The sequence below is a fragment of the Saccostrea echinata genome, unplaced genomic scaffold (genome assembly GCF_033153115.1).
Source record: "Saccostrea echinata isolate AGI-Se365-2 ecotype Australia unplaced genomic scaffold, CSIRO_AGI_Sech_v1 ptg000054l, whole genome shotgun sequence".
Taxonomy (NCBI): Eukaryota; Metazoa; Mollusca; class Bivalvia; order Ostreida; family Ostreidae; genus Saccostrea; species Saccostrea echinata.
In genome coordinates this window covers 24,574,314-24,601,142 of record NW_026889803.1, presented here as the reverse complement: position 1 = coordinate 24,601,142, position 26,829 = coordinate 24,574,314, and the positions used below count along the sequence as shown (strand labels likewise).

The 26,829-nt window shown below is 32.9% G+C and overlaps 2 protein-coding genes across 2 annotated transcripts in view; one reads left to right on the top strand and one right to left on the bottom strand.

Moving 5' to 3' along the window:
* The window catches only part of LOC133206154 (TP53-regulated inhibitor of apoptosis 1-like), a 39,605-nt gene extending 27,560 nt beyond the window's left edge, over positions 1-12,045 (bottom strand). The window contains exon 1 of the mRNA XM_061342086.1: positions 11,889-12,045. Coding sequence (XP_061198070.1) covers positions 11,889-12,032 — 144 coding nt within the window. The 5' untranslated portion in view covers positions 12,033-12,045. The remainder of the gene's footprint in view (positions 1-11,888) is intronic.
* A 2,571-nt stretch (positions 12,046-14,616) lies between these two features.
* LOC133206153 (glutamyl-tRNA(Gln) amidotransferase subunit C, mitochondrial-like) overlaps positions 14,617-26,829 on the top strand; it is a 62,368-nt gene continuing 50,155 nt past the window's right edge. Inside the window, exons 1-2 of the mRNA XM_061342084.1 lie at positions 14,617-14,701; positions 14,791-14,847. Of these exons, the coding sequence (XP_061198068.1) occupies positions 14,633-14,701; positions 14,791-14,847 (126 nt within the window). The 5' untranslated portion in view covers positions 14,617-14,632. The remainder of the gene's footprint in view (positions 14,702-14,790; positions 14,848-26,829) is intronic.

Here is a 26,829-nt window from a genome sequence, read left to right as displayed (position 1 = left end):
ATGCATAAAACCTGCTTGTCAGGAAATTTTTGACAGTGCCCCCTCAACTGTCAACTGAAAAAAGTATGGCCCCCCCCCCCCCAAACCGAATTTGCTTCCTACAGGCCTGTTTGGTAATGAAACCGTGACGCGTTCATTAAATTATTTTAATTACTCAGCATCCAAGATGAAACTTAATTCATACTGACTGTCTCAAGATTCGCACAATAATATGACAATACGCAAAAATTTAATACAAAGTTGGGTGAACTTTCTAAAGCGAGTCTATCAAAGCGACCCGAATTTTCCAAGGTTGATTAAGCGGAAGCGAGTATTGTCAAGTCATACATAAAATTTCAGGGTTTGAAGGTAGTAAAAACGCAATATTTTGAGAAATATTTCACCGATTAATTTGAAAATGAATAGGGTTCATCCTTTTACAATGCCACATAAGTATGTGGAAGCTGAGAATTGATAGTCCAAAGTTTCTCTTAAAAACTTGCCCACAAGCTGTAACGGACACACTAACACACTAATATAGTCCCATTCACATGCTCTGATTTACTTACCGGGTGCAAATTTTGTATGCATGCAAAATCTGCACCCAGGTGTAAAAGTGTATTTGCTAAGGGTTCACATGGACCTTAACAAATTAGATCAAATTTCAATGATTCATGAAATTTAACAAAAAAGACGGCAAATTATTTTAGGTTCAGAAGGAGGATATTCCACTACTGTGTAGCTTTAGGTTTTTGTGCTGGGCTAGGTCGTTTGAGGGATCAATTATGGGCTAGGGAAAGGTCTACAGACTGGTACGAGAAAATTGTATTACAAAGGTTTGACGACTCTCAATGGATTGAGGACATTTGAAATGCTTTGTAATTATTATTATCTGGACAATTACTTAGCTCCTAAGGAAAAATGTGTTCGCCATGCAGCCATTAAAGGTCCAAAAGCAAGTTGCTATTACATTGTATTGGCTGTAAAATTTGCTGTGCGTTCACATGCCGAAAAATACACTTGGAGTACATTTACACATATGCAAAAGTAAATTTGCACCTGGTCTGAGTAGATGCAAATTTACACCCAGGTGTATATTTGCATATATGTAAATCTACTTTTGCATATATGCAATTGCGTTCACATGCTCAAATTTACACCCGGGTGCAGATTTTGCATGCATGCAAAATTTGCACCCAGTAAGTAAATCAGCGCATGTGAACAGGGCTTTATATCACACACACATATGCACAGTAGCGATGCTATATCCCCTACGCAACTAGTTGCACGAGGGGATAATTATCTGTCAAAACAGGAACACAAAACTGTCCAGGGCAATTTGTTAAAACAATATGATTGATTGTAATAACTACAGTGTTTATATAAGGATTAAAACAAGTTTGTTTTGTTCTTGGATTCATAATTAATAAACTAATTTTAACAAAATGAAAAGAAAATTGAATTGGAAAACTTCGGTTTTGTTTTTAATATACAGCCAGGGAAATGTGTACTGCTTCAGAATGCTTATGAGAAGCAGACCTAGAGTAGTGATACATTCTGAATATTAAATTGCATTTTGACACATATTCAATATATCGATTGATTTATTGTATGTTGTTTTATGTCCCGTTCGAGAATTTTTCACTCATACAGAGACATCACCATATACCCGTGAAGGGCTTCAAATTTTGATCTTCACTCGGCACTCAGGGCCATTATGCAGTTAGTAGGGCTGTTACGGTTCCAAAATTTTTCGGTTCAGGTTGGTTCTGTAAATTTTCGGTTCGGTTTCAGGTTTTTCGGTTCAGTTATTTACCTCTATTTTAAACCTTAACTTCATGAATTTAACATAAAAAATCTTTTTTTGTTAACTAGGGATGTCAACGAATAGTCAAATATTCGACTATCAGTCGAATGGACCGACGATGGAATAATGAAACAACATTCGAATATTATTATAATTAAATAAATGCAATAAAAGAGTAATAACAAGATGGAATTCTCATCACAAAATTGAGAAACTGTCTTTCCTCAGAGACAGTCGATAAGATAATTTTTCTCAACAAAAACAGTTGATTTTCCATGTACGTTTAGAAAGTACAGTAATTATAAGTGCTTCACTACTGCGAGAAATATTTGTCGGTAACGGCCTGTGTTGTTTTTGTAATAAATTACCCACTAATATACTGGGGTTTGTTTGTACAAATATTAATTGGACTTGATCTTATACTGTGTATCAATTATCTTTTGTTATTTTGAGATTGCTCAAATGCAAGGAACAAACCATAGCTGTGACATGTTTTGACACATCAATAATTATTAAAACAATTGGCTTACATTTTAGACCGTTTACGAACATTTTGATAGCAAGAGCAATCGATAATTCAATAAGCAGTATCTAACTATTTAACAATTTCATAGGCACATGAAGTGTAAATAGAGTGAGAACCCCCCCCCCCCCCCCAATTTATTTCATAATAAGCTTTAAAAAAATATCAGCTGGCATTTTTTTTAATGCTTACCAAAATAAAAATTGACTGCATGTACAGACCGATTACTGATTTCTATTGACGGGGAAATCATACATATTGGAGAATTAAGAGAATTAGGTTTCCAAATTTATTTCATATAGCCTAATCATGCTATTCATGCGCTACGTTGCATTAATTTTCATGGTTCTTTTAAATATATTTAAGTAAAAGGATTTTTGAGTTATAAATACATCATGTACCAGTGAAGTTTGAAATAATTTTTTTTCTTCAGAAAATGTTCCGAATATTCGACTATCGTTTGAATAATGCAACTGAATAATCGACTAAGGAAAATAAATATTTTGACTTCCCTAATGTTAACGTCTTGACATCAGTGTTTAGGACTATTAGGCTGACTATTAGCTACAATCTGTCCATTCTTGCTTGTTTTGATAATTATCTATCCTTTCATGACAAGTGTTTTGTCATGGAATGAAGTATAATTCAGTTGCGATGTTTTATTTATCACCGTTATCATCATCTTTCTTTTGATTTCGACGCCATTTTTTGCATACAACATATTCTAATATATAAAACAGGCCCGAACCAAAATCCGGAATAATGGAACCGAAACCAAACCAAACAACTTGGACCGCAGTTTTCGGTTATTTCGGGGAACCGTAACAGCCCTAGCAGTTAGGGATCTTTATTGTGTGAATTTTTAAACAATCACTTTTATTTTTTCTAATTAACAAATAAATTAATAGGTCAGGCTAATCTGGCCATCAGACTTTTCTGGTCATTATTGAGTTTCTTTCGTCCTTCCGAAAAATAATTAAAAATATTGGTTCACGAGATATTTTTAAGGGGATGAAGGACACATGGTCACATGACTCTGTTTAACTACGTCATAGTCTCTGTTCATATAAATGCAAAACGTGTAAACCATAAGTTCTTGTATAAGTTTTTGACAATTTTTTAACTTAAATTACCATCTTGCATTAAAAAAATGAAAAGTTTTAACTTTCTTGTAAACATTAACAAATTATGAAAAAGATTGATCCACTCCTCTATTTCCCTAAACTGCGCGTCCAACAAGTCGGTGACGTCATACACGATCTGTTAGTACAGCAAAATCATATTCGGTGAACACGTGGGCGGTATTATTATGTAAAAACAGGTCATAATCAGTATATGATGAAATATTTTGAGAAACGGGGAACACAAAAATTACTTTTGCATGGCTGATGACAGAAATCTTATGTAGGTATATCTTATATCGCTTATTTAGCTTACGTGTGACGTCATAGTTGGTTTTTCCCGTACTCGAGAAATGTAACATGACACGTTTTTATCATGCTTATGCTATCTTTAACGATGTCCTGTGAAATATTGAGGTCAGCTTCATCATTCGAAATTTTTACAGTTAATCAATAATTTGAAGGATTTGCATTTCAACATAAATTAAAAAATATTGAATGATAGAATTTTTTGTAAATTACGTTTTTTATTGTTTAAGTTGTCTTAAAAAGTGCGTAATTTTCTCTATCCAGATGCAGTGTGATAGATAAAACTTGCTTTTTCGAATTTTAAACCCTATTCATACTCTGAAATATTTTAAAAGATACATGTCAAATTTAATATTTTTTATATATGTTTAAAAAATCCCATTATGGACAGTGTAATGAGTCTGGAAACATGGAGAATTAAAACTCCACTTAGATACTGTAGGGCATAGTATTTGTCAATCAATATCTCCAAAATAAGGTAAGAAACCTAATGATATAACTGCTTTAAGATATGTGGGACATACTTAATTAGAAATATACAAAATATGAAAAAAATTGAATGACAAGTATTTTTTCAGCTCAAGGTCCTTCTCCTCCTTAAATCAATGAATGAACATGTAAAAATTTAGCCAGATTTAAACCATTTGTTATCTTCAAAAATTAACAAGGAACAGTATTTACATGTATATAAGATCAGTATTTATATAAGATCATCTATATGAGGGGTCCATGAAAAACCCTGAAATCAAGCAGAAGTACATTTTAAAAACTATTTAAAACAACTTACAAAAGACAACTACCTCAGATGTGCATGACGTCAGAGACATGTAAAAATAGAGAACCTCGAGTTATGTCCCTTTGCCTTAGCAAGCCTAAAATGTGACTGGGGTTTTACTGACGATATCTCGCTAAAGATGTCTGTAGATATGACTATAAATTCTATGTCTATGTGCACTTTATTTGCATTATGGGATCTGTAGCGTTATGGTCAAAGACTAAAATGTAAAACCATAACGCTAGCCTTACATTACGGGACATACTAAAACAAGTCCCACAGGGAAAATAAGTCCCACATGAGTCCCACAGAAAAATAATAAGTCCTACCAGGAAATATGATATTTTAGTAATGTTTAAGAATATATCTTTATAGATTATCATTGTTTAAATATATTTTGAATAAAAAATCAATAAAAAAAGTGTTTAGAAGCATATTCTGATCGGTTAAAAAACAAAGAACGATAACTCTTACATCCTCACATAACTTAAGTGCAATTTCCAAGTCCCACCAATAATGAAAACAATTTAGTAGTTTTTGAAAACAAATATTTATAGATATTATTATTATTTAATAATAATTATTGTAATTATAAAAAAAAAATGTTAGAAGTTTAAGATGTTTATTATGATCTTTAACAAAGAACAATAACTCCTACACCTGCTTCTAGTAACAAGCAATCTAGCATGTCTTGTGTCAGACACTCAGAGTAACAATTTTCATTTCAAGCTAACATAATTATTTAATTATTCTTTAATTCTTATAATTTTTCTTTAAAACAAAACTCTAACGTTTAATACTGATTTTTTCCATATAAATTATAACTTTCCCTCAAGAAATACAAACAGAATATCAGTATACAGTCATATTTCTCTGGTTCCATGCTTGAAGAGTTTGGGTTTAGTATTGTCATCAAATGTTTACTTCCGGTTGTGACTAACCGATAAAGTTATTGTAAATGATAAATTTTTAGAATGTGTCAAATTACTAATGTATTTTGAACTCCTAATAGAGAAAATATTATAAGATTTTATGAAAATTCCATTCTCTATGTCCCTGATTTATATGCTTCCTGTAGCCTTTCTAATGACTTGTCAAAATCTAAAAACAGCATCTATAGTCGATTTTGATCCTGATGGATTATAAATAAATAATTTTACAATATTTGTGGTCGTAGGAAAATTAACAGTGAAAAAGAAAATGAATTTCATCCGCAATCACACCAGTATTGCAAGCATTACAACATCTTTCCTTTCTTGATGTGGAAATATATCTACTACGTACTTTTTATTGCAAGTTTATGTGCACTTAATCTAATCTACTAAGAGAGGATCTCTCAGATCTTCTGAGTAAATCAACAAATTATGAATTTCTTTTTCTTGTGTATAATTTTTTTATAAAATTCAAGTTTTTCTGAACCAAAGATTTTTGATGTTTGCTCTTGAGTGCACTGCTCAATGATTCTTTGTTTATAATATTATTTTAATGATTATATAATTAATATTATTTTGTGAAAAATCAAATTTACTTAATTATTAGCATGATTTGAAATTAGGAGTGATAAATAGCTGTCAACAGTGATATACTTCAATGATATCACAATGCTTTTTTTTTTTAAACTAAACTGTATGTATTTTATAACAATTGAAGTAAAATGAAAATTTAAAATACGTACTGCAAAAATTCAGAATGCCATTTGATCACTTTCACAGCTATATAACATGATGAACTTGAAGAAATAGCATGTGTATTACATATTACTTTATGAATTCAGTGACAATCAATAAAATAAATGCAGAATTTCAGAAACTGAGGAATGGACTACCTAAAGTTTGGCTCCTGCTGTCTGTATTTCAAATTAAGTTGTTCATTAAAAACTCAACTTTTCTTTCTCATCAAAATTAAAATCAACATCTAAATTTGTTGTTAAAAATTTGGCTTGTACATATAAATCAAGTTTATTAAGAAATATTTAACATTGCTTCTCCAATATCGACAAGTTCTGCACGTAGGAGTGTTAGTGGATTAATTGATTTATCTTTCCATTTCTATATTTTTTCCTCAATGGATAATGGACAATTGTAAAAATTGGACATAGAACTCATCTGGTATCTGTATTGCAAAACTTTAATGGCAGTGACTATAAAACTTTTTTTAAATAAACAAATATATTTAACCTATTTATTAACTTTTTTCTTCATTTAGTTGTCACCATTTGGCTTTTTATTCTTATACAACATTTTAATACTCCTTTTTCATTCAATTCATATAGCAAGCATATACATTTAGATGTATAATTAGAATTTACAAGACAGTTTATACTGAAAGTCTATTCTAAATCACAATTATTTTTTATTAATTTATTTTTCATGGAATGTTTTTCTCTATATGATCAAAAACGAATATTCTTAATTATATAATGATAATCTTTATCATTTTGTCATGTACAATTAGTGGCTTTCCTAAAATCCTTTATTTAAAGTTTAATTTGAATTTCAATTGAAAATAACTGTACCCTATCTACTATAAAAATTATTGTAATAGGTATACAAACAAAACAATGCAATTTTAGGGAGATGGAAAGGTGTGAATAACAACCCTCAGGTGTTGTGTACAGGTATATCAGGGACGTATCTCTATAGGTCTCTGTGTATATACACAATAAACATAAGTCTGTCATGGGTGTCAGGCAAATAAACGAAGTTGTTGTTAAAATAAATAAAACCAAAGTAAAACTTTTGATCTGTAAAACAAAACAACATAATATTAAAATAAAAATGAAATATTGTACATATACGTTTAGTGTTAAATCTAGACCCTAAAAAGGGCATCGTAATCCAATAATCAAAATGGCACTTTACACCGCAACAAGTTTTCATGATGGCACTTTTTTAATGTCTTTGAAATTATAAATATTTTCTTTATCATGTGTATGTACTTAAATTATTATTTAATACTGAAATCTTTAGTTATACAAGTATCTAAAAGAAAAATTATAAATCTGTCAGCTTAATTCATTTAATACACACTGAGAGGGCAATTATTGCCAAAATTTAAATTCAATTTTTTTAATCAAGAAATTAGTACATGTATGGTTATCAAAGTTATGCTTAAAAAGTAATAGATGTGAATCTTTTTGTCACTTGCTCAAGAATTATTTTAGATTGGGGTATGATTTTTTTTCCCTTGCTTTAATATTGTTATTTGTGTATGAAGTAAATAACAGAACAAAATTGCAAAGGAGGGGGGGGGGGGCTACTTGGATAATAAATGTAGAGGGCATTCTCTTTATTTTGAAAATAATCTACCACCAAAACCAAGTGAAAACTGATCATACCAAAAAAATTAAACTTGAAATAATATATAAATAGGTTAAAACTTTTTTTCTGGCTTAGAAACATTGAGCCTCAGGGTGTCAACTCAAAAAGTTAGAGCACAGAATCAATGAACATGTTGAAAGAAACTAACTTCATACTTTGTTGTTTCCTAGCCCATTTCACACATAATATTCTGTATTTTTTGGTACTGTACATTGTAAGTTGACTTAATTCATCAGCAGTTTTATTTTTCACATTTCTTCATCAACTCTGTTTTTCTACTTTCAATTTAAAAAAAATAAATGATCCTGATTTAAAATGCGTAACATTTTAATTTACAAATTAATCTATCTTTGACATTGGGCTAATTCTTGCATTATCAATGAATCAAATGATTTTTCTCGTGTTATCTCTTATACCCTGACAGCCTGAGGCATGTTACCTGGCCAGGTGGCTGTGTGCGTTCAAGCGAGAAGTGATTTCCTGTCCTGAATTCACACCTTTGCGTGCTTTAAATAAACAAAGGGGCTAACCAGCATGCACTGAATAAACAAAGCCGTTAGTCCATCTTGCCTCTGCTAGGCATATTTATTTATTTTTGCAAGGAAAAAAGGGCATGGCGCTGTAAAAAAGGGCATGGCGCCGTGCCATGCTAGTTTGCTTTAGATTTAACACTAACGTTTAATGAATATTTTCAAACAAATAAAAGTCAAGTTAAACAGAAGAACAAATTAAATTCAGAAATAACTTCAATTAACTACCTTTTTTAAAAAAAAGTTTATTTTTAGACACTCATCAATATGACTTATTTTCAATCATGGAAAAAAGTTCCATCCCAAAAGTTGAGCGGTTTAGCAGTGCCAAGATCTTGATCCATTGTTTACATTAAATAGAGTTATCGTTCTTGACAGTGGTCTGACAGTTACAATGGTCTATTTATCACACTAAAGTACCTTTCATCAGATTTTTTTAATAGATGATCAAATAAATATCATTCTTTCAAAGTAAACCTTTATTATATGTATTTATTAGCTCCTTTGCTGTGGGACTCACGAAGAACTCATGTGGGACTTATTTTCTCCGTGGGACTTGTTTTACAGGTTGGGCACATCCCACCAAATGGTCATTCATCCCCCGTTTGGTGGACAATCTCCCATATGGGAGACGACTTTTACTGACCAAATGGTGGACTTCTTTATTTAATTCCAAATTTTATTAAAATATAGCAAAAGCGCATTTGCATAGGCATTGGGGAATTTTAGTGAACATATTCCTCACACAATTAACATAGTTCGGTTGATTTTCCATGTGCAATTTCTCCATAACTTCGTAAAAACAATACCCATAGTTGTCCCTAACAGCCGAACTTCTTGATCAATCGATCAAAAAAATTTTGATTGTGTCTAGTAGGCTAAAAATTCTATTTTATCCAGTGGTTTAACTCTTGGTAAGTTAACTTTCAATCGCTCTTTGGATCTTCATCAATATCTACATAAAACCCCGTTAAACACGAGCTCCTCATTACTTTACTGGTATGGTGGGCACTTATTTCTATAAAGTTAAATTTTTCTAGACTTGAACGTAATATCTGTTGTTATTTTTCTTTTAGGATGAAGTTCCATATTCCATGCGACCTTTTGTGGTTTAATATGTATATTAATGATGAATTTAATACATTTGATAAATAATTTCCATAAAAGATTTACAAAGTGACTTTTACAATTATTCTTGTTTTTGTTCCAAGTAGATCGTTTTAAAACAATAATTATATCATAATCTAAATTCATTTACTATTTTCATAAAGAACAAAGCCATTACGTACAAAATAAGACGAAGTAAAGGCAAAAACTTATTTTTCTTTTGATTTCCTAATTGAAAATCAACACAAATGTGCCTCCATAGTTGAATCCGACTTTTGACCACGTTAAAAAAAGATCATCGTTTTTATTGGTTTGCATTATTTCATTGGTTGCCCGGGTAATTGAAATAGAAAGTAAAGAACATGATTGACAGGTGCAGCATCGTTGGAGAAGGAGGGGATTTTCTTTTTAAGTAAAAACTGAGAAACGTTGCACTCGTTTACGTACGTGACGTTTTTGTCAAATTTTTGATCGACTCTCCGCAAAGAATTACACAGTGAATTTCCGATTTTTTTCACTCAGAACACCGATAAATATCTATATTTTATTCCACGTGGTTTAAAATTATGCGCCATTCCACGCCATTCTATAGAATTGAACACAACCATTTTTCTCTCCCAAATGGTCAGTAAAATACGTCTCTGATATGGGAGATTGTCCACCAAACGGGGGATAAATGACCATTTGGTGGGATGTGCCCAACCTGTTTTAGTATCAGCGTTACGTTACGGTTCTGCAGCTATAACCATGAGGTCCAGCACAATACCCTGATTAAGGTATATAGCTTGATAAAGCTATATAGCTTTATCAAGGTATTACAAATACCTTGATCAAGGTATTTTATGTAATGAAAATACAAAAAAAAAATCCTAAAAAAATAAATACTGAAAGTCGAGTTCTGAGTTGTTCTCAGTAAATTCACTCATGCATGTAAAGTACTTAAACACAAAGAAATCAGTATAAAAGCATGTCGTGTGAGGAGACGTACTTTTATGCTGTTTTTTTTTTATACCCGAGTACTTTTCATGCACGAGTGAGAGTGTTGGTAAAATGGGTAGGCAAACCCGGGCCGGGGCAAATTAAAAACCGGGGCTGTTCGATATTTTTCGATTTTCTGTCTTAATACTTCATCAATCAAGTTGAATTTTTCAGAATATGTTTGATATAGGTTTATTTGTATTCGCTGTAAAAATTGCCTTGAAAAACTCAGTAGTATAGATTTTATCGGCAGTTGCTGATTTCCAAGTTGGTAAAATGGGTAGGCAGTATCAAGTCAATATTTTACGAGTAATTTGACAAATGTGACAATGAACAAGTAATCTTTTGAATTATTCCGATGTTTAATAATGTGTATTAACTAGAAATAGTTATTTCTTTGCTGGGAAATGCTTTTTTTATGCTTAAATACACATTTTCATAAAAACCGGGTCATTGAAACCGGATCCGATCAACCGGGACAAACCTGAAAATTCCGGAATAATGATATCGCCGTTCCTTGTTTCATAGGGGGCTCTGAGGTTGTAAGCCAACACCTTTGTGGTATTGTCTAGCTCTTAACTCTCTACTTTTATTATCCCAAGCAGCTTAAATTATGTTTGATTAACATGATTAAAGTTTGGCACAAGACTTTGTATTAATATCCATATAATTATATGTCAAGATTCTTAAAATATTTTCAATATCAATAAAATTTAAATACAAACATCCAACAAATAACTTGAATAGAGTTTTTTTTTTTCCAGGTGACAATAGTAAAAAGTAATAAACAAGTATTTCGGATTTTTCGTGTTTGTCCCGGGTGATCGGATCCAGTTTTAATGACCCGGTTTTTCTAAAAACGTGTTAGTTTACTCAACAGAAACACATTTCAAGGAAGAAATAATTAAAAACAGTTTAGATATACTGTTAAACATTAGAATAATTCATAAGTTTATTAGCTTTTTGTCAAATATGTCCAAAAAATCGTAAAATGTCGGCTTACTGCTGCCTACCCATTTTACCAACTTGGAAATCAACAATCGCCGATAAAATCTGAAATACCGAGTATTTCAAGGTAAATTTTACAACGAATAAAAATAAACATATAACAAACATAATCTGAAAATTTCAGCTTGATTGATAAAGTATTAAGACGGAAAACTGAAAAATCCTGAACAGCCCCGGTTTTTAATTTGCCCCGGCCCGGGTTTGCCTACCCATTTTACCAACACTCCACGAGTGAACACACTGACCACAACTCATAATTAGACTTTTAAATTTAATTTTTTTAGGATTTTTTTTTGTATTTTCATTACATAAAATACCTTGATCAAGGTATTTGTAATACCTTGATAAAGGTATATTGCTTTATCAAGCTATAGATACCTTTATCGGGGTATTGTGCTGGACCTGATAACATAACAGCCCATGATACTTACTTTGACACAGTCTTGGTAAACTTCAAATAGTGGAGCACATTCGTCTTTTGTGTTTCCTTTTAGGAATTTTTCTGAAAACCATTTGTTGAAACATGCATCATACTGTTCTTTGAGATGTTGACATGCTGTGCTTATACTGTTCATTCTTTCCTGTGTTATGGAAATGCCCAACAACAAAACATAATCCAAAAAAAATTATACTATTCTTTGATTATGTAATACTGTTGTACATTTGATTTATAAGATTTAGTAAAGTGATTAAAATTGTATATATATAAACAAAAAAGTCCCGTAGAATTTGCGAAGTGCAGAGTATATTCAGTTATAAGCAGTTGGCGTAGTAATAGTTCGAAAGGGGTGCGTCGATTTACCCAAAAGGACCCAAATGAACCCAAAAAGACCCAAAAAATATTAGATAATAAAAAGTAATAATATGAATTAAATGATGAATTTTATATTACATAGTTTATATGAAAGTTGACAAAAACATAGATTTATACTGTTGCAGCTTTTCTTTCAGAAATAACAAATACAAATATTTATTGGCACAAACACAATTACAATAATTGGCAAAGGCCCATTGAATATCATTAGATAATGTTCACAAAATTTTTATGTAGTATTAAGTAATATTGACTTCTATGTTCAAGACAGTCTCTAATAAATTTCACAGTAACTTTCAAGACTTTATGTATACCACTGTTTATACATATAATTGTAACCAGTGGTAATCTGTACATCTTTCATTGTAAAGATTTATTTAATATTTTTCTTTGTTATATTATGAATATTTCTAAGGTATGTGTTTCTTAGCTTAGAATAAGATTTACAATGAAAAAGAAAATGAATTTCATCCTCAATCACATCAGTATTGCAAGCATTATAACATCTTTCATTTCTTGATGTGGAAATATATCTACCACGTTCTATAAAATGCAATTAAGCTTATATGTGACTTGAGAGAGGATCTCTCCGATCTTTTTCTGAGTAAATCAACATATGGACTTCTTTTTCTTGAGTATAATTTTTTTTTTTAAATAGAATTCAAGTTTTTCTGAACATAACGCCTTATGAATATATACATGTTAATACTAAATCTTGTTGGATATGCTTTGTTTTATATAAGCTGAAAAGATAAACGTATTATTATATTTTCCCGTGTATTTTAGCATATCTTAAATGAAATGACTCACATCCACCCCCACCTCCCACCCAGGTGTTGCTAAAACGCGGAACGGAAAACGGAACGGAAAGCGGAACGGAACGGAAAACGGAAAATTTGATGTCACGTTTTCACTAAGCACAGGTATAATTCAGACTTAGGAAGCAATATTCTTTATCTAATAGATGTAAATCATATCTAATTAAAAGTTATCGTAACAATGTGATTTATTCATGATTTTTTTCCTCAAAACATGTGGCATATATACATGCAATGGTCAATAAAATACACATTAATTAGACTCGCATCCCATTATCTATCAGAATGTCTCACTTCATGCGCGGATCTAGAGGGGAGGGGGGAGTGGGGTCCGGACCCCCCCCCCCCTGAAATTTGCAGAGATATTAAATGTATATACTAAACCAACTAAAAGTGAACTTGGACCCCCCCCCCCCTCGAAAACGCGGATCTGTATAAAGGTGGTACGAAAAGTCATTATTATTGAGCTTTAGAAGTCAACGACTACCCCCCCCCCCCCTTCCGAAATAGGTTTTTTCCTTTTTTTTTTTTTTTTTTTTTTTTTTTTTTTTTTGCTTGTCAAGAATTTTCTAGGTTGGAATTTTTTTTTTTGAATGGGATGCCCCCCCCCCCTGGAAAAAATTCCTGGATCCGTGCCTGCACTTACCACTCATCCAAATCTGAATTTAAAAAATGGCTTATTCGTCAAAGACAAAATCATCATTGTTGATTATAAGGCGGAGGAGAAAGACAGAGTATATATACGTTTGTGTTAGAGACAACGATCACTAACATTAAGGAAATTAACAATTTTTTAAAAAAGTTTATTACAACTACAGGAGTGTTGATGCAATCCACAGGGACCTGAAACGGGGATTGAAGAAAGATAGCATACATGTATATGACCAAATTGTGCAAAACAGCACAAACTGATTGCGCAGAATAACGTCAAGATGAAATTGGTGGGGAAATGACATATTTTCGAGAAAATATAGAGTTGTTATTTATATTTTAGTAGGGGGGGGGGGTTACAGAGATGTACGTTATCCACACCTAAGGTGCATGGGTACATATGCATTGAAAATTATGGAAATTTTCGCTCAGAACATGTTACATGTATATATGTACGGCATTAGATATTTTCTGTTCCGTTTTTCGTATGCTTTGTCTATGTTCAGACATCTTCATAAATAAGAGAATGAACATGACTAAATCAACTCGTATTTTAATAATTAAGGATTAAATATGAAAAAAAATTTATATGATATATACTGTTTCTGGTATTATTTTTATATTTAAAGGGATTTAACCTGGAATCATACTTTCCGTTTTTCGTTCCGTTCTGCTTTCCGTTCCGTTTTCCGTTCCGCGTTTTAGCAACACCCCCTCCCACCCACCCCCAATTTAAAATTTAATGTTTTACTTTCAATTAAGTATGAAAATGTTCATTTAAAAGCCGGTTGCCCCGTTCATTTCGAGTACTCTTGGTTCCCTTTCGGTTCTTTTGGGTCCTTTTGAGTAAATCGACGCACCGTTCTAAAGTGAAAGTCACACTCAGTAGAAAATGTTCCGACCACATGGAAGCTGCACATATTCATTTATTATTTCTTTAAGACGTTGTTTATCAGCAAAGGTGTTAACATATTAAATTAACAATGTATCGAAGCAATGAAGAATTTTTATTTGATGAATCATTTTATTGCACAAATTTCTTAACTGTAGGTGCCAGGAAAACCAACATGGATGTCCAGTGATAAATGCAGATTTAACTTGCCCAAGGTGAGCATGTGAGATCAAGCTTCGTGATGCTTTTTTTTTCCTTCTTTATAATGATTTTTTAATGTGTACCCATATAAGTCAAGTAGTCCGAAATATCTAACGTTTTCCAGGCTTTTTTCACGATTTTGATATTTTACGTGCCAGGAAAACGTTAGAACCGGCGCCATTACGAAAACTGGTAATTCGCCGCCTCCAACCAGAGGCGGCATTCTCGGGTTGATTTTCGATACTTGCAAAGCGAATGAAATGTCAAACTCACATATGGCAAGCCCTTTTACTATTTATTGGTAAAATAAATTTTCACTCAAAATTACAGAGATATCTCCTATTTTAGAGAGATATCTCTTAAAAAACAGAGATATCTCTCAACTTAAAGAGATATCTCTCAACTTAAAGAGATATCTCTGTAAGAAAGAGATATCTCTTTCACTTAGAAAGATATCTCTTACACTAAGAGAGATATCTCTTTCACTTAGAGAGATATCTCTTCCACTTAGAGAGATATCTCTTCCACTTAAAGAGATATCACTTTTCCTTTGAGAGATATCTCTTTCGTTAAGAGAGATATCTCTTAGTGTTAAAGAGATATCTCTTTCACTCAGAGAGATATCTCTTTCACCTAGAGAGATATCTCTTTTACTTTGAGAGATATCTTTCCAAGTTAAAGTGATATCTCTCAAAGTAAAAGAGATATCTCTCTAAGTTTATCTTAAGAGATATCTCTCAAAGTGAAAGAGATATCTTTCAAAAGTGTCCAAAAGAGATATTTCTCAAGCAAAAAGACATATCTCTTTACTGTAAAGAGATATCTCTCTAGTACATTATTTTTACTTAAAAAGCATTTTAGTGACTTCTCCCTTTACGGGAAGTAAGCTTTATATTCACGGAAATGCATTAAATCAAAATGAAAGTAGAGACGAGAAAGTAGAACATGTGATGTTTTATGGTATTTGTGAGCAAATTACTGACTTGCAGGTGTAACAATGCCCCAAGATACGACACAAAAAGGAAACTGTCCTTCTACAAGTGCTTGATCAACTGATTTAATGGAAATAAGTTCAGAGTAAGAAATTTAGCTGATCATGAAACATCGTAAACATATCACAGGGGCTTGCTCCCGAAATGTAAACAATATAAATTAAAAATGTATATATGTTAAAACCCAACGTGACGACTGATACAATATAGTAGATCTACAAATATTTCTTTCTCTTTAATAACATTGTTTACAATCCGGAAGCACCCCCTGTGATTGTACCTGCATACAAGTTGGATACCTCATGTTATTAATTTATCCTGCAACTACCCCTTGCATTGACCTAATAAAGGTAACCTAATAAACCAAAGCTTTATTCGGTCAATGCCATAATAAAGCCTCGTGCATGTATTCCGACGTTCTAAAAGCATTGTGACGTCATGTAAATTGCAATGTTTTCGCAATGGCGTCTTAGTTTCAACTGCAGAGATGTACCAAAATCGGTTTAAAATAGCTCGTTTTGGAGGTCATGTAAATTATGTTGCAGGATAAACTAAATACATGGATACTGCCTTGAAATATAACCGATATTTGGGCTCGGATCGAAAACGTGATAGAGGGCTCGGCAAGCCTTGCCCTCTATCCCGTTTTCTTACCCTCGTCCAAATATCGCTTATATTTCAAGACAGTAACCATGTATTTTATATATACTATCATACTATGGGTTAAAAAAGTATTACAGAAACAAGTGCCTGTGGAAAGCGAGTAGACCATTTGATTCTGAAAGGGAGAAGAGACTTGCAGATTTTGGAAATAAATAATCTGAACCTCAAAATGTTGAAAACAAATAATTTGTCCCCCCCCCCCCCCCCGCCCCCGTGTGTATGAGTGTAAGGGGTGGGTTAAAAATGTTATAAGTGATGAAGAAATATATATAATTTTCTGTATTTATCATCTTGAAAATAGTTCGTTTGTCCTTCACTGGTATGGAAAGAAATAAGCTGACTTGAAAAATAGCCCTCAATCCCCCCTTCTTAGAATGAAATGATTGCCCCCTTAATTTTGAAACATATGTAGCTTTCCTGTGCTGAAGGCTCAATTGAGCTTTAAATTCTGATTTAAATTTGTGGATCAAATGAAGGATATTCAAATTAAAGGTCCCGCTCTCTTTCAATAGGAGATAATAGATAATTAGTGAAAATTTTATGACATATTTGATAAATATAAATCTTTCTCAAGAACCGCTGGGCCAGGTGAGTTTAAACTTATGTGCAGGCTTTATCATATAGTGTAGATTCACGATCATTCATAGCTTAATTGACCCTCTAGGGTAGTATGGGGCAACAATGGGTGATCAAGTTTTACATTAGAATATGTAAGAATTTTTTATAGAATCTTCTCAATCAAGCTAAGGCATAATTGTTCATACAGTAAAATCTCATTATCTCGAACTCGATTGGACCAAGAAAAAACTTTGAGATATCTGAGGATTCGAGATATCAAGGGTATATTACTTAAACAATAAGCGATTGGGACTTCGACATATCCATGGTATTCGAGATATAAGTGTTCTCGATACTGAAGTTCAACTGTGTTTACATGGAAGCATTAGGTTGTGTATTGTACGTTCAATCAAATTTGTTCAAATTATGACCTGGGGGGTATGGTGGGCCCATTATGAGCAATTAAAGTTTTACAAATTAAAGGAATATATACGGAAACGAATCTTTAAAAATCTCTTCTCAAGAACAATAAAAAGATAAGTAATATTTCTAAGGAAGCTGGGATCCTCGGATCCTCATGTCTTCAGGGGCTAGGGTTGAGCCAGAACAGGCAAAACAAGTTTTACTTCGGAAGATATGGAAGGTGGGGGGGGGGGGGGGGGATCTGCTTATAAAGAACAACATGGCCATAGTGACTAAGGTGATCATTGTGGCTATGGGCCTTTTGATTTCATGTTTTTCTAGTGCAGTTGCAGACCACTGTATTTAATTTGAAAAGATCAGTTACATGTAATGATTAATGAAACATCCCCTACAAATTTTTTGTGTCATTGTTTCAGATATGAAGTGCAACAAGGGTATGTCCAACACACTTTCTGTGTCACTTGTTTTTAAATGCAAAGGATGTCCAAGATTCGAGTGATTGTAACAAGTTAATATGATTACCTGAAAAAGTGAAAGTTAATTTTTACATGTGTATGTATTATTTTATTATAACTTAGAAATATGCTGTTAACAACATTGAAACATGAAATAGATCAATTCAAAAAGACACTATGTTCTCTTAAAGTCTTAAAAGATTTTTCCTTGTGTATGTGTATGTCACAAGTACAGTCTGCAGAGATAAGCACTTCTATCATTGAGGGAAAGTCTGCATTGTCAAGTTCTTTGCATAGACAGAAAAGAGATAAGCAATGGGGTGTATGGACCAGACCAGGATTCAAGTCAGGGCCCCCTGAATCCAGTAGTCATTTTCTCTACCAATTTAACTATTTGGCCACCAGAAATTGAACCCGCCTGAATTCCCTATATGGACCTGTGGAACTCTGAAATATCCAAGTTTTATCAACAAGAGAGGTTTTACTCCACCTATGTCAAGTGACCATAATTTAACAATTCACTGTATACACTTCAACAAAACTGCAACCCAAGAAGAAATTATTGTCCTATTATTAATCTTCTGGCTACAAATAAAAAAAAGTTACATGTGATGTTAGTTTATTTTTTTGTTATGTTTATATAACTGATACTGTGGACCTTATTTAAACTTGTAGGGTATCAATCTCCTATGCAGAGTTGTCATTTGTTCCTCTCTCAGACATGTATGGGCCAATGGTAGAGAGTGGTAGAATATTTCACATGTATAATATTTTTACACAATACATTCAATTTAATGACAGTCAAATTTATATCTTAGATTTTTGTTTTTTTTTCAATTCTAGCTCCCAATACACAAGTATAAGTTTCATTTTTCATTCATCTATAAGTAATATAAAATTTTTGTCTTTTCTTTCATTTTCTTTTCTTTATGTTGTTCATATTTACCTTACACTTTTTTGAGTGAGGTCTGAATGAAAAGGCTGACTGTAGCCCATACCCTGATTTCCTATTGAAGAAGCATTGGAAGTTTGTGCCTCATGCATAAATTGAATATATGTGTGATGGCCTTGACCCAAGGTTATTTGATGAAGAGGTGATTTTTATAAAATAAAAATTTATAAAAATCTATAATTCCTGTTTGACTATATCTTGTAACTGAGAACATTTAGAGGCTCATACTTATCGCAAATATTGAGCATGACCTGAGGTAATGACTGTTCTTAAATCAAGGTCATTTTTAAGCAAGTTCAAGGTAACTGGCAGAAAAAGTGTATTACCTTTGTCAAATGCATAATTTGCAAATGATACTTGACACAAAGATTGCTTATGACTAAATGGTGTTTCATGACATTATCCAATGTCAAGATTACTGGCAGGAAAGGTGTGGAATTTGTTTTCATTTCATTACTCCCTCATGGATAAGTATTGAAACTGGAAACTTCAAAGATTATTTGTAAGCTGAACGTACATCATAACCTTTACCCATGATATTGTGGCAAGTTCAAGGTCATTGGCCAAAAAAAAAATTGCTCATGTCAGGTCCATAATGTCTTAATGGAGAAACAGTAAATATTATCTCCCTTTTATTTAAAGATTTATGATGAATAGAAGATGCATTTTTTCTTTCTTAACCAGTATCATTTTGGCAAGTTCAAGGTCATATTTAGAAAATTGATATTGGCATTTTTAGAAGAAAAAAAATTAATAGGGAGTATAATTTTGGAGTTTGTTCACAGTTATTGAATTATATAGGCATAGTTCAATTATAGTATATATGCAGGTAGAATCCATGACAATTCAGCCATAACTGGAAGGTATTTTTGAAACCTTAATGATAGAATTCTTGCAGATTTAGATTTTACTGACTTAACTTGGGAAGACCTCTTAAATAAAAAAGCCACATAAGTTTAAGCATCAGGGCGACTATACTTTATGATATTACAATTTTTCATAGCATGTATTACCAGTACACAAAAACACAAGTATTGGTATGTACATGTAATAACCTTTTTATCTTGAATTCAAATAAAGATATTGAAAACACTGATACATTGTTTTATTGACTTGGGAATAAATTGCTTTGTCATTGTTGAAATGTGGATACATGCATATATACACAGTACCAGTAAGTAATAAAACTTTTTCAAACAATTTTTGACATTTAAAAACAAATAAATGTGCAGAAAGTGCAGAAGTCTGTGCATCACTTTCATGGCCTGGAATTCTTCAAACAGGACAGGATAGGTTTGGTAGGACACCCTCAGATTCTCAACTTTTTAGCTCACCTGAGCTGAAAGCTCAAGTGAGCTATTCTGATCACCCGTTGTCCGTCGTCCGTCCGTCTGTAAACTTTTCACATTTTCAACTTCTTCTCAAGAACCACTGGGCCAATTTTAACCAAACCTGGTACAAAGCATCCTTGGGTGAAGGGGAGTTTAAATTGTTAAAATGAAGGGCCAAGCCCCCTTCAAAGGGGAGATAATCAAGAAAAGACAAAAATTGGGTGGGGTCATTAAAAAATCTTCTTCTCAAGAACCACTGGGCCAGAAAGGCTGAAACTTATGTGGAAGCATCCTGGGGTAGTGTAGATTCTAAATTGTTCAAATCATGACCCCCGGGGGTAGGCGGGGCCACAATAGGAAATCCAAGTTTTACATTGAAATATGTAGAAAAAATCTTTAAAAATCTTCTTCTCAAGAACCACTGGGCCAGAAAAGCTGAAACCTATGTAGAAACACCCTGGGGTAGTGTAGATTTTAAATTGTTCAAATCATGACCTCCGGGGGTAGGGAGGGGCCACAATAGGAAATCCAAGTTTTACATTGAAATATGTACATGTAGTAATAATCTTCTTCTCAAGAACCACTGGGCCAGAAAAGCTGAAACTTATGTGGAAGCATTCTTAGGTAATGTAGATTCTAAATGTTCAAATGCGGGGCCACAATAAGTACTACAAGGGGGGGGGGGGGGAATCAGTTGAAAAACAGCAAGGCCAAAATTACTCAGGTGAGCATTGTGGCCCATGGGCCTCTTGTTTTTAGGTAGTTGCTTCTTGTGATTCACCTGTGAAATTATTATTTCAAAAATAACTAGTGCTAATTGTAACGGGAACCATTACAGATGTTCCCCAAACGGCTCCCCAGTCCCTTATGATGCCCCATTCCCTACAAGCTTCAATAAATTAGGCAATACTTTTGTAATATAGATGGACACTTTATTTTTAAGGGTATTTCATTGGAAAACTACTCCGATATAGCCATATGGGTATTAGCCAATCAAATTTCAGCGCATGTGCCTGCACATGTTTTCTACATTTTTCACATTAATTTTCTTATAGTGTCTCACAATACATACATTTGTGTTAAATATTAAAGAATCTCATTGAAAAATGAGAGAGATGTAACCCTTTGAGTATTAGCCAATCAGAATTCAGCATACGCGCATGCATGGCCTTGCATTCAATTTTGATGGTATCATAATGTAGGAGCTCTATGTGCCTATCCATGTCTTAAATTCCATCCTGTTTTGTTGAAAACCATGGGAGTTATAGACATTTAAAGTTTCAACCAGTCAGATTGCAGCACACTTGCATGCGCATGTTTTCAAGAAATTTCCTACATGACATGTAGCACCTTAAAATATATACTTATCTTCTAAATTTCAAAGTATTTTGTCAAAAAACAAGGAAATTATTGAGATTTTTGTATCAGCCAATCAGAGAAGAGCGCACGTGCATGCGAGTGAGTTCACACTAATTTGACCATGTTGTCTTGTCTAGACTACTAATATATCTTTATATTTTGAGTTTCAAAGCAATTCATCAAGAAATATAAAAGTTACGGCTTCATCAAGTATATCAGTCATTTCACTCATTCGCACATGCATGCATGTGCGCGCAAAATGACCTTCGTTCCGAACACCTACACAACATGCCTATTAACCCTAAAAAGGTTTCATGTCAATCGGATGAGTGGTTCTATGAGAACACTCCCAGACAAAAAAGTGCCGGAGAAGAAAGTAGAAAAAAAGAATAATAATAATAACTAGATGCGTTTCTTGTTGCTAGGGCAACAAGTGGTCTTCCGACCGAACTTTTCTCCAAAACACTATGCTATCTCACTTCATTTAATACTTTATTGAAGGTATTTTTCGTTTACGTTTATGTAACACAGTCTTTCAACATAGATCATAATTATCAAATGATTTCTGCAGAATCTCTGTAAAGAAAGCTTTAAAAAATAAGCAAAAACTATCGTACATGTCTTCACGGAGAAAAATATTATTTTCAACTGAAAAAAGAGGGAAACAATCTCCCGCCCAAGCAGGATTCGAACGCGCAACATACGAGAAAGTTTGAATCGGTCATATCTTTGCAATAAATGCATCAATCAAAATGATGAAAACATACATAGAACTCTTAAAAGACTCTCTATTAACCCTGTAAATTTCAAAGAAAAATATTGAAAAACAAAAAAGTTGTAAATATAACATTTTTGAATTCACTTCCGTTCGCGACCGGAAGTACGAACGACGAAAAATAAAGGTCGATCACCATATCTCCATTTGATGTTCTATCACGTCAGTGAGTTTCAATTTCATATCTTTAGCCGTTCTCGAGAAAATTAATGGACAAAATTCCATTTAAAAAAAACAAATTTCCCAAAAAATCGCGAACGGAAGTGATTTTTCAAAAAATGAAAAACATGTCTGGAGATATTCTCACGATGCATCTTCCCTGAAAAAATCTTTGAAATCCGTCCACTTACAGCTGAGATATCGGCCGTACTATGAAAAAAAGAATAATAATAATAATAATAATAGAAAACAGACGGAAAACAATAAGGTCTTCCGAAGGAAGTCGGAAGACCTTAACTAGAAACTCATTGTGAGCAATGAGAGGTCTTCCGTCCGATTCTGAAAAAAAGAAAACTCAAGCTGAAAAAGTGATAAAGAAACTCAGACACTCTGGAGATTTAACCCTGGTCGTTAGCCTGAAAATCCAACGTGCTAACCATTAAAAATTCCCTTTTTTGCATCACTTCCTGTCACGACCGGAAGTAATGGCAATACAAGATTTTCTCACGATTCAAGTAAACTGATGACTGACTATCAGTCCTGAAAGTTTTAGACTTCAGTCGTTTACTGTTGCCGAGCAATTGACCGAAATTTGGCGTTTTATTTCCGGTGGAATCTAATATATTTCAAAACAGCGAAAGAGATGCAATAAAGTGATGCAAGTTTTAGTTTAAAAAAGAAAGAAGAGAAATAATATGACCGTATCATCTGATCTAAAAAATAAAACAGGTTTTGTAATCCTCAGAAATAGTTCTATCATTTAATAGTTGCATATTTAAGATCAGAGGTTACGTCCTATATTAAGGTCAAGATCTAGTAAATGAAAGGTGCCTACAGATTTCTCAAATTTGAGAAATAAATTCCTTTAATGATGCTTTATAACTTTAGCTTGGTAAAATAAGGTGTTTCGGGACATAATTTGAGGTAATCAAGACGAAAAATCATATTTTAAATTGTCATTTTGCAATGGAAAATTAAGAAAACCAGTCATGAATACGGGAGTTTTTTCCATATCAGGCAAAAGAAATGTATCCAGATTGCCTACAGTCTCTCAGAAAACGGTAATTTGTATGTTCTTGGCCTCTTCTTTAAAATAATATTAAATTGAATATAGGTATCGGGATTACTTTTCACATGATTTCAAATTGAATTCCATGAAAATACTTTATTTTCTACATAATTATATTAGAGCCGTAAAGTACGGGAAAAAGAAAGTTGAAATTGATTATGACATCATAATGGATCTAGTACCAAAAAGTTAGTCTAAAGTCATTTACTAGATCTTGACCTTAAATATCGAAAAATAACTTTAAAAATTGGCTGTTTTGTAGAAATTTTCAGGATACGAGGAAAATGACGCATTATGACGTCTTAATGCATAGGCTAGCCAGAAAATTACGTCATTTTTGATAAATACGCAGTCATCAAAAGTCTAAATGATATTTAACGCATTGTCAACTAAAACCAAGCAGTTTCAGTTTTTCTGAAATTCACAGGGCCAAAAAAGGCCCTAAGTGAACCTTGTTCTTTAATATTGAAACCACTACACTAGCGCAATGTACCAGCCATCATCGATGTTTACCTTGCACTCATTCCCTGAAGTAACGAGTGTCAGGCAGGTTAATTTTGTTTTCTTATAGTGCGGAATTATAGGATGAAAACTAGCCAGCTAAATTTTGTGCAAGTACTAGTAGATTTACATTGGATTTGTTATTTGAGTTTTAACAATAACTGATAGCAGAGAAAATAATCTGTTACTGATAAGAACTAAAAAAAACTATTGTGTTTACTTCCTTTATTCTTTATGCATTCAACTTTCTGTTCTATGCAATTCCAAATTCAGACATGTCCGTGTAATCCATTTCTGTACTTCTACACTACTGCATCAGACCATTTGTGAAAGGCGGGTCAAGATAATTATTTCGTGCCAAACGTCACGAGTTAATCTTCACGCCTTTTCTTTGAAATGTGTCTTCAATTGAATAAGTGTACGTGATAGCTTCAATGAAATTTTTTAAAAAAATATGTTGCTATAGCCTGATTTTCTAGCCTAAGAATGTATATTTATTACACTGTACACATAACATACCGTATACGGACAAGTAACATAAATGCAGCGCAAAGTTTTCTTACACATTTTATATTCCTCTTTACCCCCAAAGTGGATTATTCCAATTAGTAACACATTAATGAAAAGACTGGAATGTTTCGCAACAAAACACGTCTCGCCATATGACGCTCAAGGAATCTGACACCTATTATGTTCAGTAACTTGCTTCTATAAAGGAATATTGCTCTACTAAAATCAAAGAAAAATATCATTGAAGTTTATTTTTCTCTCATTTGAAAGTGCTATATGTTATTCAATCAACATGAGAAAGTAACATATTCTACTTTCAAAATACAATTCGGCAACTCTCCAATTTATGATACAATTGCATAGGTATCTAGCTACATATACATTTGTACCAACATGTTTTCATCGTTTTGTCATATCACAATTGCATCTATGCACATTAATTAGTGCAAAATTCAACTGCAAACTCTTTATGAGGGAGTAAAAAGACATGCTGATATTGTGCCGTCAAACACCGCTGCTCTGACGTCGAACAACCTAGCCCCCCCCCCCCCCCTTTAAAGATAAAATCTTATATTTGAGCCCCAAAAAGTGAGAAAAAAATACGGACATTCTTTGCATTGAATCCCGATCGCCCACGTGAAAATTCAACATGCTAACCATTACGCTATCAAACACCATCGCTTAAAATTGAAAAATGATAAATATTTAGAGTATGGGTTAATCAATTTTTAAACAAACTACATATTTAGCATTCTTGTAAGACTCTTTATTTAGCCTATCAACATCATAAAAAAATAATGAAAAACAAAAAAGTTCAAAAAATTACCCTTTTTAAATCACTTCCTGTGACGACCGGAAGTGACGACGACACACGAAATGTATCCATCACACATCTACAAACCAAATTCTATCATACCTGAAAGTTTCAGACTCCTACCTTTAACAGTTTCTGAGAACATTCATGGACTAGATTTTTAGTGGAAAAAGTAAAAAATCGTAATAATTCCCGACCAGAAGTAAATTTTTCCGAACTTTTTCAATATTTCAAAATGGCATTAGATAACACATCATTCCTGAAAATTTGGCTGAAAATGAATGAGTAGTTTTTGAGATATCGCGATTTGAAAAGGTCAAAAAAATAAAAATGAAAAATAATAATAATAATAATAATAATAACTAGATGAGATCTCGTTGCGAGCAACAAGTAGGTCTTCTGTTAGATTTCTGATAAGATCTTGATTGGGAAATTTTGATTGATAAAAGAAAGTAAAAAATCTTTAAATAAAAAAATATTCATGTCAATTCTTCAAAATATGTTAAGCAACACATTAAAGACTGAAATTTATCAATTTCAAACAACTTCCGGTCTTTTTTATTCACTTCCGGTATGACCGGAAGTACTCAAAATGACTTTTAACTCCTCACTGAGTATGGAGGAATCATCCCTCAAAGTTTCGAGGGAAAATGAGCATTTTTTCGCTTCCGGTTTGGAAGAAATCACTTCCGGTGGAAATAATATGACTCGAAACAGTCTATTTGCCTCTATTATAAACATTTCAAAAAGAAAAAAATAAAAATTTGCATATTTTTAAACTACTTCCGGTGGACAACGGACGTCACGGCAACAAAAACGAAACACGTTTCTCAATCCTACGAGTCACAATCTATAATTCCTGAAAGTTTCAAGACTCAGTCTCAAAACGTTTTTGAGAACACTCGCGGACAAAATGCCACTTTAAAAATGGAAAATTGGCCTTATCTCGCGACCGGAAGTGACGACGGCAAAATAAAAAAAAAGGCATAAAGTTCAGATGACTTTCCATCATTGCTGAAAGTTTCATGAAAATCTATCCAGGCGTTCTCGAGAAATCGTCTGCACAAAATCGGTAAGAAAAAAAATAATAATAATAACTAGACGAGCTTGTTGCAAGGCAACAAATAAGTCTTCCGTCTAAATCTTAAGGAGATGAGATTGAGATCGAGAGACTTCTACGGCCATATGTGCAAAAATGGGCCATTTACCATTACTCTCGGTGTGACCGGAAGTGACGTCATTTTGACGACTTTTAATGATCACCTAAGCTGCTACTTGTCATTTTGAACAACTTTTCTTCTATGAAGCTATACAAATTCTTGATACTTTTTGAGATATCAGGAAAACACTTTTGGCCCCTCTAGCTCCCTAATATTAGGGGCCAGGCCCTTATTGTTGGTATCCTTTGAAAGATCGTAACATTCTACACAACTTT